The 10,631-nt window shown below is 41.2% G+C and overlaps 2 protein-coding genes across 2 annotated transcripts in view; both read left to right on the top strand.

Annotated features, from left to right (window-relative positions):
* Positions 1 to 495: 495 nt before the first annotated feature.
* Positions 496 to 6,016, top strand: slc30a8 (solute carrier family 30 member 8). The gene is made up of 9 exons (XM_028398379.1): positions 496 to 882; positions 3,509 to 3,675; positions 3,818 to 3,964; positions 4,113 to 4,266; positions 4,450 to 4,604; positions 4,696 to 4,808; positions 5,128 to 5,233; positions 5,324 to 5,458; positions 5,560 to 6,016. The coding sequence occupies exons 1-9, from the start codon at positions 809 to 811 to the stop codon at positions 5,703 to 5,705; spliced, it is 1,197 nt and encodes a 398-aa protein (XP_028254180.1). The 5' UTR covers positions 496 to 808; the 3' UTR covers positions 5,706 to 6,016.
* Positions 6,017 to 8,678: 2,662 nt separating this feature from the next.
* med30 (mediator complex subunit 30) overlaps positions 8,679 to 10,631 on the top strand; it is a 29,145-nt gene continuing 27,192 nt past the window's right edge. The window contains exons 1-2 of the mRNA XM_028398315.1: positions 8,679 to 8,780; positions 9,279 to 9,584. Of these exons, the coding sequence (XP_028254116.1) occupies positions 9,369 to 9,584 (216 nt within the window). The 5' untranslated portion in view covers positions 8,679 to 8,780; positions 9,279 to 9,368. The remainder of the gene's footprint in view (positions 8,781 to 9,278; positions 9,585 to 10,631) is intronic.

The following is a 10,631-nucleotide window of genomic DNA, read 5'->3' as shown; positions in this document are numbered from 1 at the left end:
AATTAAAAGTAACAATAGCAAAGATATACAGACATTGTTAACGAGCCTATAGCCCGGGTATGTAGGAGTATATAGAATGGTAATAACAGTCACCATCTGGTATGTGTGAATGGCTGTCTGGAGTTATTGGTGACAAATCACCCTGACTTGCCTTTCTTTCTTTCTTTCTTTCTTTCTTTCTTTCTTTCTTTCTTTCTTTCTTTTATTGCTCATCATGCAAAACCGGTATGGTCTTATCTAAATCTGTTGAATCAGCGCTGTTTATACACCTACCTATATACCTGGAGAGGCTCTTGCGCTTCTCCACTTCATCACGCCCACAATAAATTCCGACCAATCACAGCATGGTTGCCGCACAGCCTTGAAAGACAAAGTTCGGCCCGGACCCTGTGCACAGGAGTGCGGATCAGCGGGCGGTCAGAGACAAAAAATGACGTCATTTTGTGGGCGTAACGTCTGCAGGGGGGAAAAATGTCTTTGTCTCGCGGAGTATGGATCCAGCTTAACCCGCCTCGGATGCGTGGTACACCCCACACGGGCAGCGATGTATTTGCACACGGTGCAAACAGTGTTTAGTCACAAGGCTGCATCACATATTTAGCAGTTTGAGGTCTGTGTGCATGTGGGCATTGTTCAGAGACTTTCAAAGAGGAGACACAGACGCGGATTTGGAGTTTGGAGAAATAATAATAATAATAATAGTATTTTTTTTAAAGTTACATTAGCCACATTAGCATGGTTTTTGTTTTAGTCTGAAGACTTTTTTAGCTTGAAAGATATTTGTGTGTGTGTCTGATACTGTGTCATCATGTTTAGAAACGAGGATCCAGAAAAGTTTCAACTGGTGACAGAGCCGAGGAACTTGTACAGCCAACCCCAGAGGTAAATATTTCTTGATTCAATCTGAATGACCATACTGTATCATGTGTAACTAAATCAATCGGTGAGCTTTAGTGGCTTAAAACAGTGCTTCATAATTAGTAGCCCACCCCTCATGTGAGTCGTGCTTTGCTTGTGACCTGCTGGTTTTCCACCCGGGACTGTCTGCAGCAGACTTCAATGCGGCCCGCGGACCGTGCGCACAATAGAAGAGAAGAAAGACCCTCCTTGTCTCTTCTAAACTGTTGTACTGCGTAATCCCATCTACTCTCTGGAGAGACACCGTCGCGCTGTGTACACTTTAAAAATGCTGCGCGACTATGCTGAAATGTACGGTAAAGCGTGAAGAAACTCCACGGCGCATTCAGATGAAATATTTCATCATCATCTGCTCTTAAAAAGCACAGATCTTGTCCAAATTTCAGAACTTTGGGATTTGATCGTTTTTAAAACTAGTTTTAACTCTAATGTTTTTCTTCTGTAAAAATATCTTTACATCATCTGTGCTGCTCTGCTCTGTGCGGGAGTGTTTTTCAACATACAACCAGCACACACTCAGAGTAGACCTGGACACACACACAGAGTTATATGCCCATATTCACATATGAATAATAACACCAAAAGCTGTTTTATTAATCAGTTAGTTGCCTTGTTGTAACTTTAGTAGTTCCATATTGATTTTTAACCTTTATTTGACCAGAAAATGTCATTTTACAAAACAAGAACAGGCTGACATTTGAGGTCAGTGTTGAGTTCATATAGTGAAATAAAAACCTTCAGCTTCAGATGTTTTTGTAATCCATTCCTTAGATGACACACAATCTAAAGATTAGAACTAAACTAGTCACAAATTAAAGTAAGAACTTTAATTTCAATTTGGTGAGTCATTCTGGAAACATGAAAAAGGACAGGTCTGTGCGAGCAAACTCATTCTACTGGCCTGTAATGTATGGAGTTGAGGTGGGGGAAGGTCCTGGCAGGGTTCAAGTAAGCATGTATTTATTCGTCTTATCACTCAGAACTAACTGAGGGAATTAAGATTTAACTGAATCGATTCAAAATGCTTCTTGTAGCTTTAAAACTGTCATGGATAAGCATGCAGGTGTATATTTAACCTTTATAAACCCCAATGACCAACTCTCCAACCGATGTGACACCGACACACATTGCTAACTGGTCTGTGGGAAACACTGCTTACAGTGATGAAAATGTAACAAGAGCATATTTATAAAGGTAGATACTGTGCCAGTGATCTCCAATTCAATTCATATTATTATTTATGAAAGAAACGTGGCCCTTTGCCTTTCTAATGGAAGTCTATGTGGCCCTCGCAAAAAAATAATTGCCCAGCCCTGGTCTGCAGGGATTAGCTGAGCACAAACGTGGTTTCCATTCAGTTCAGTGTCATGATGTAGGAGAAAAACACAGGGAGGTGTGCACAGAATACAGCGGCACATGACTCACTGCCGGCATATAACAACAACAACAACAACAACAATAATAATAATAATAATTAGCAGAAGAAGATTTCACCTTTTTGTTTATTTTAATGCGAAAAAAATATTAATATTCGTCATAAATGCTATAGCTAGCTTAAAACACACAGGTGTAAAACTACAACAAAAACTAAAAACAAACAAAACATACAGAAAAGCATCGCAAACATCAAGCTGGCTGTTTTGCTAGCTGTCTTTGCTAGCAAACACCCACCCAATCAGGTTCTAAATTTCTAATTCATTGATTGATTTGTTTATGAACAGAGTGGCACTTCAATAACTTTTGCAGTTGTAACAAATAGATGTATGTAATGAAGCTAAAGGAGTGTTTTTAGAATCTTGAATTGTGATAAAGGAATTTAGTCTAGATTAAATAAATAATAAATTGTGCTCTTCCGCATCACCAAAATATTACAAAGAAAACTGGGTTTTGGGCTGCTTACACATTGCCATGCTTCCTGCCATCATGTGCTCTGCTAAATAGTTAGATTCATGGTAATCTTTAATTAAAACTGTTGTAGTGTTGTATAGTAATTGCCTTAACAATCATGACTGTCATTGACCTGCTGGTGTTAGCTGGTTAGCAGAGGTGTCCAGCTGTCACATTTCACTAAGAAACCAGTTCGGACAAGTCCAACAGAATGTCTGTTACAGTCAAATAACACTTCAAATAACACAAATATTCACACAAATCATGTAAATATTTGTGTTTAAGGAAAAATGACCTTTTTCTATTTTTAGACGGCCTATGTGCTAAGTGGTCATACACTTGCCTGCAGCTATTTGCCTAAAGTAGTGTTCAGTTGTCATATATTTGCTTTTAGTTGGTCACATGGATATTCCACATAATCATTTCAGCTGGGTCTGCCTGTGTTACAGGTCGCTTTAAAAATCCGTTTAGCCCATTAGTGATTTTGAACATTTTTTGTTTATTTGTATCCCACAGTGAATCCAATCACACTTTAAAATCCACTTTCCTTGTTTACAGCAATTTCTGTCCATTCTACATACACGAGCAGGTGTATTGACTCTGAAAACCAGTAGAGCTGCAGTTAAACATGTATCTCTTGCTCTCTCCCTCACAGTCTGTAACTTCACTGCATGTACTTAATTTTTTTTTCATGTTTATCCAGTCAGCCATTCCAGTTGGCATTACAGAACGATGGCAACGGTGGCATCAATCATTGCCATGACAACAGCCATGCACAGGAGGATCGAGAGAGAGAGAAGAAGAATGCCAGGAAAAGGCTCTATGTGGTGTCAGTCATCTGCCTGATTTTCATGGTTGGTGAAATCCTGGGTAAGTCTTTCACTTTAATGCCTGGTTTCTTTCATTGACTTTTTTCTTTCTTTAACATACTCTGTGCTCCAATTTTCCCTTTGCTCTTCTATCAGTTCTATAAACTCATGTGGAATATTTAAATAACTTCCTTGTTCCACAGGTGGGTATTTTGCGGGCAGTCTTGCGGTGATGACAGACGCTGCCCACCTGTTGACAGACTTAACCAGCTTTGTTATCAGCCTTTTGTCCCTGTGGCTGTCCTCCAGACCTGCCACACATAAGCTCAGCTATGGCTGGCACCGAGCAGGTACAGTATGATGCCTTTACAGTGTCACTGACATAGTCAGCCACAGCCATATATTATCAATCACCTCTTGTACTTTGGAGTTGTAGTTATCCAAAGCTGCTTCTAGTCAGGGTTTGACCAAAGCCCCTGTTTTATGTCCTCCCTGTAGAGATCCTTGGAGCCCTGCTGTCCGTTTTTACCATCTGGCTGGTAACTGGAGTGTTGGTTTACTTGGCCGTGGAACGCCTCATCAGTGATGATTACACCATCGAGGGCACCATCATGCTCATTACCTCTGGTTGTGCAGTATTGGCTAATATTGTGTGAGTTAAATACACACTTATTTCCAATTTTATACAGCTTTTCTCATAGATATTTACTTAAAGCCATTACAGACAGGAGGGCAGTTGTGTTTAGCTTCAAAGAAGCTGATGTTTCATGGGTTCTTAAAGGCACTTTTTTGAATTTAAGTGAATAGTAAACAAAAATGTTCCCTCTCTCAACAGAATGGCACTCACACTTCACCAGTCCGGCCATGGCCACAGTCACGGTGGGCTCAGCTCACACGGGCATGGACACAGCCACAAGAAAGGAAAAGTCAACAAACTGATCTCAAACGGTCCTCACTCAAAGGACCTGGAACAAAATCACACAGATCACGGTATGCTGTCATGTCTTTTTTTTAAACAGAATATGTGATATAATGACATTATAATCAATTTCAATGACATTGTTGTGGAATTTATTTTCAGGGCAGAGGGCTCAGCAGGCCAATGCAAGTGTGCGAGCAGCTTTTGTGCACGTACTGGGAGATCTTCTCCAGAGCATCAGCGTGCTCATCAGTGCCATCATCATTTATTTCAAGGTGAAGTATGTTGCACACTGTGTGAGAAGTCTGAGAGTGAAGTTTAAAAAACCCCAGGTGGGAGATAAGATATGTCATGTAGGTATGACGGGCATGAAGGCAGGCATCGCTTGTCAAGAATCCTTCAGAATATTCGATCATGGATGACCACTGGTCTGTTAGCTGAGGTCGTAGTAAGGTTTGCATGTACACAGGGTATGTGGGCAAGTATGAGATGCATTTAAATGAGATTGGGGTGAAAGAAACCTAACAAATGGAATTGCATAGATAATCTGCATGTCTGTTAATGCTCATTTTCTACATTGTGCTTTAATTTCAGCCTGAATATAAGATCGCTGACCCCATCTGCACCTTCCTGTTCTCCATATTGGTCTTATGTACCACATTCACCATCATGAGAGACATCCTTCTTGTCCTGATGGAAGGTGAGGCTGCTTACAATTTATTACAATAATAATTACCTTCTCTCACCACGCTCATTATTTGTCATATTATTTCCGTCATGTGCACCTCAGGTACTCCATCAGGGGTGAGTTACAGTGACGTGCGGGATCACTTGTTGAAAGTAAAGGGCGTCACTGCAGTCCATAACCTTCACATCTGGGCCCTCACCATGAACCAGGCTGTGTTGACTGCACATGTAGCCATAGGTGAGAAGAAATGACCATGAATTGCATTCACTTGATTTAACCCTAAAATATGGCTTCCACTCTCTATGGCCGTGTCTCATTTCCATTGTCTTCCTCCACAGATGAGTCAGTGGATGCTCAGACTGTCCTCAGAGAAATGACACAGGCTTGTTTCTCCTCCTACAACTTCCACTCCGTTACCATTCAGATGGAGCGGCAGGCTGACCTGAAGCCTGGATGTACGCTCTGTGAAACTCCAAAGAAGTAGGAACCTGCTTTTAAGACTTTAGCCGATCCCAGTATAACAACAGACATGCAGTGACGGAGATTCCTGCACTGTACTGACGTCTTTTAAATTTGCTGATGGCAAGCTTGTGTGACAATGAGTACCTCTAGTGTGGATGGTCCTAAAGAAATGAGTATTAATATGTGACGTTCATGAGATTTTTAAATATATTTATGACATTTAAATGACATCTGATGATGTTATTTCCTGTTCTTTAAACTTTGTTACAGACCGCCTTTGCACACACACTAACTTCTTTTTCTATGCCTTAACTATCACACCAGAAATATGTACTGTATTTGGAAATCATTGAGTGTACTTTTATCATGATATAAATATTTCATCTGACTTTGTACTGTCGTCAGGTACGAGCTGAAATAAATTATTCAATAAAACATTCTTTTTTTCAAACCCCTCTCTCTTATGAGTCTTGCTTTCAAAGACTGATTTATTGTCTTATTAAATTGTTTGTGACAAAGTGCTATGTCAGTTTAACCCTTTGCTGCCAGCTCTGTTGCTGGGCAACAAGAGCAAAAATGAATGCACCCTTGAGGCAGCAGGTTGATACCTGTTATCACCCACCTCCTTGACCTTGAGCCTGTTGAGTGACTCTTTTTTTTTTCTATTTTCTTGGATTGCCTCTTTGGGGAACCAGAGGACTCTGGCCTGCTGCTGACAGCTGTTTACTGCTTGTATGAGTCTGACCTTCTTCTACCGTTTCAATATCCTGCAGTGTGAGAGGAGCTGTAGGTGTCCCGAGCTTCAGTGGCGCGGTCAAGGACATCATTAATAACAACTGACAGATGGCTGGCCAGCACAGAACTAGTCATTTATTTTAAATATGTCTAGAAACAGTTCTAATTAAACTTCATGATGATCTTAAAAATATTTTTTCAATATGTTTGATATCTGGCAAAAGGTCAATAAGGTCAGTGTCAGGGTTTTATCACCCAAGCCCCTACAGAGGACATGGTTGCAACACAAGTGGAGCTCCTTCTTAACGTATGGTGAAGAAATGGTGGAGATAACCTGCAGGAAAACCCACATCTTGAAACCCAAAGCCACAAATGTGGCAACTACCAGATTGGTCAATCACTTCTTGTACAGCTTTGACCACATTGACATAGGCCTACAGGCTGTAGCCCACAGCTCTTCCCTGTCCCCTACCTTTAGCTGTACTAATCTTATTCTGGAAGTGAATTTGCTGTGATCAACTGAGTGGACTTTTCATCCTGCTGCCTTCAGAGCAAGCCGTTGTACTCCCCTTTCTTTCTGCCTTGAACTTAGCCCTGGAGGCACCAGATCAGTGTGTATTTAATTAAAGCATGAGTAATGTGCTAGGTGGCTAGATAATCCGTTGCAGTTCTGATACCCCCTCAGCTAATAATCGTTACACGGTTTGTGTTTCCTCACAAGGGGTCTTCTGTCAGTATCTCTTGCAGGTTTCTGCTTCCTTTTCTTTCTTCCTCTCTTTCCCATCCATCACTCTTTCTCAAGGTTAGAGCCCCTGCAGCACTGACATGACACAAAACTATGAACCTGTCATGACTTTCAAGGTAATCTGTGTTTCCTAACCACGTGCTGTCTCATGTAATCGGCCTCAGCTGCATGTAACAGCACATGATGTGAAGTAATGAGAGGATTCGATTTGAATTTGCTTCCTGCTGCTCTCCAAGTTGTTCCCAAATGAAGCTGTATATTCTGTCTCAACGCAGTTCGATTACATCAACACAAAAAAATACATTTTCTATTAGTTGGTTTTGATTTGATCAATACCGCTAAGGGTCTGCAGAAAGCCTGTCTGTACACACACATGCACAGAGAGAGAGAGAGAGAGAGAGTTATTTTTAAAATTCCATCATATAATGTATACTCCAGCATATTCATCTTCTTACCTGCCTCCACCCACTCACCATCACCGCCTCTGCCTCCCAATTAAACACACCGAGAAGACAGTCTGCATGATTATAGAGGAGCTCATTTCCAAGTAGCATGCCTCAGTTGGTCCAGCCGTACAGCAGATGGGGAATTGTAAGAGTAACGCTCATTCATCCTGGCAAGCTAACCAGCACTCTGTCTGCAATTAAGAAGTTGTGGGCAGTCAAGTGAACTTGGCACTGTGTGTGTGCGTGTGTTTTTCAAAGCCTATCAGTTTTGCATGTTGCAGCTAGAAAGAGGGAATAAGTGAAAAAGAAATGAAAATTGAGGTTATTATTACACAAAATGTGTTTCAGATAAAGGAAAATTAAAATCCAGCCTGTAACCCCAAATTGGAATGAATGATGTAAATTAAGTAATGGCATCCTAATCTACTTTTTCAGCCCCACTCAAGCCTGAAGGCGAACCCATTGCTTTTTTTTCTCCAATAAAGGTCTTATTTCTAGTGTGTGTAAATCAAAGCAGTAATTCTGCTGCATGGCAGCGCACACGCTGAGAGAGCAGCTTTTATTGCCTGTGACACCTCTTGTATTTCAAATTAATTTGCACTGATGGCTGACAGAATTATCCAAGCACAGCTGTACAGTATAAATAATGGATGAATGGGTGCAAGGGGATTTAATGTAGCACAAAGTACACACATACACACAAAAGAATGACCAGTGAGAAGCTGTGATCACGTGCTTTAAATTGGCGTGGGGGGTGTTAATAAAACTAAATGTTATATAAGAATAAACCAGCAAATGTCGCTGTTACCTTAAATACCCCCAACAAATTTTCAGGGTGTCTTGCTTTACCGTAAAGTTTGCAAAGACTTTAAAACAGACTTTAAAAGTGAAGAAGGGAATATAAAAACACCAGCTACAGGTATTACTAATATTTTTAAATGTCTATATAGTTCTTAATTCAGTTTCTTTTGGTAAAAAATCCGCCAAATTAGCTGAAAAATAACGCTTTTATTTTTAAAGTTGCGCCTTTGTATTGTTCTTTACGGCCGCTGTAGTCACGGTGTCAAAGACGGAAATCTCGCGATACTTGCAGCAGTAGCAGCTGAGATCCTAGGAGCAGAGCAGGGAGGATTTAACATGCCCACTAAAGAGATAATTTATCACCACACAGGTACCATTACACGTCGTCTGGTGTGCTGTTAAGTAAACATCAGCAGTCACTGTTGTGTTACGCTTATTGTGGGCAAACAAAGATCAGAAATCGAGGCGGAGAAAGGCGACAAAGTGTCGTGTGGCGTGTGACTGTTTACTTAGCTTTGGTGACAACCACGGCACTATGACGTGTTACTCCACTGAATGTACCGGTGTGTGACATTTGAAGTTCAAATTAGCATTTAAAAGACTTTTAATAATGTAAACAGAGGTTTAATTGTGTTTGAGACAACTCTATACAACTTATTTTAAGTGTCATGTAGCGTTAGCCCTGAGACTTTGTGTGTATTAAATCTTTTAGCTGGTGTGAGTGGATTTGTAACAGTTAAGAAGCTGTTAAATAAATAAAGAGATGATAAATTCTCATCCCAATATTTTATTTATTAATGTGGCTGTTGCTGAGCCACTCAATACTTCTATTAACTGTCATCTTCTCTCTCTCTCTCTCTCTCTCAAGGCATGTAAAGGTCTTTTGGTGTGGAATAGCCACCTGGTCTCACACCCACCTCTTCCTCCTCCTCCACCAGCATCCTCACTTGCTGTTACTATGACGACCCCTCCTATGGTGTCCCCTTTTGGCGCACAGCCGCCGCCACAGCAGCAACAGCAACAGCAGCAGCAGCAACAGCAGCAGCAGCAGCAGCAGCAGGCCCAGGCTGCACGAGACGTCAACACAGCTTCGCTGTGTCGCATAGGCCAAGAGACAGTCCAAGACATTGTCCTCAGGACCATGGAGATCTTCCAGCTCCTCAGAAACATGCAGGTTTGTGTCTCTCCGCTGATTTCCTGTCATCACATGTCTGTCTCAGACCATTAATGCTCGAAGAATAACGTCACTAGACTAGACAGATAAAAACTGCGCTGACACCAAACACATCACCACAAGAGAGTCTGTTATTAGGTAAAAATGGTAATAATAGGTCTGATGACAGAGAGCTGTTATGCAAATAACAAAATCAGTGTCAGTCAGGACATGAATGGGTTTGATGCCAGGAGAACTGATGCCAATAGGCACGCTGAATGCAGCTGGCAGAAATAATTATAAGCAGCGCTTAAATTTTAACTTAATTTCTGGCAAAGCTAAAAGGACCAAACCGGCAGATATTAGAATCCAGCAGAGACAGAGGAGAGTTTAAAATCTAGTCATGTGAGCTGGCAAAAAATTACACATTTACATTCTATTTTGATCCCAGAGTTCAGCAAACATGGGACGATTTGTGTCAGGACATACTGGCAGAGGATGTTCTGTTGCTTTCAAGTCTGCTTGGAGGAGGTATCTACAAGATAGTATATTCCCCGGTGACAAGCACTTTCTTCTCCTCGCCAGTTTGGAACCTGTGCATTGCCCAGGTAGTCAAAGCAAATTGGTGGATATGTGGTGTCACTGCAGAGGTAGTGTAACACTTTTGCATGTAACGGCTGCCTTAGTCCCTTGGGGATGTGGTTGAAAGAGGGGGAAGAAGCATACAGTCATCCCTGCGTCTCTATCTGACTTTGAGATATAGTCCTTGCAGTGAGTCTTGGGTCTTCTCAGGCCTTGTCTCAGCTTATATAGTCACACTTACTGTCATAAATCAGGTTTACCAGTTTATACTAATACCTCAAATTCATCCTGTATTTGTATAAAATGGTTTTAGATAGATTAAAAATAAGCTTGTGGATTCCTTAGTTCATTTGGACATGGTTTGCTCTGCAGTTCGTGTGTAGTTCAGCTTTGGTTGTGTCCTGAAGACGAGGTCAACACAAGTTTATCATGGATGTCTGCCTCCTCCTCTGAGATGCTCCTTCTACACCTTATTAAAATCACTGC

Source organism: Parambassis ranga, chromosome 2 (assembly GCF_900634625.1).
Source record: "Parambassis ranga chromosome 2, fParRan2.1, whole genome shotgun sequence".
NCBI classification, from domain to species: Eukaryota; Metazoa; Chordata; class Actinopteri; family Ambassidae; genus Parambassis; species Parambassis ranga.
Note: the sequence above shows the minus strand (reverse complement) of the source record. Positions and strands in the feature narration are given on the sequence as shown.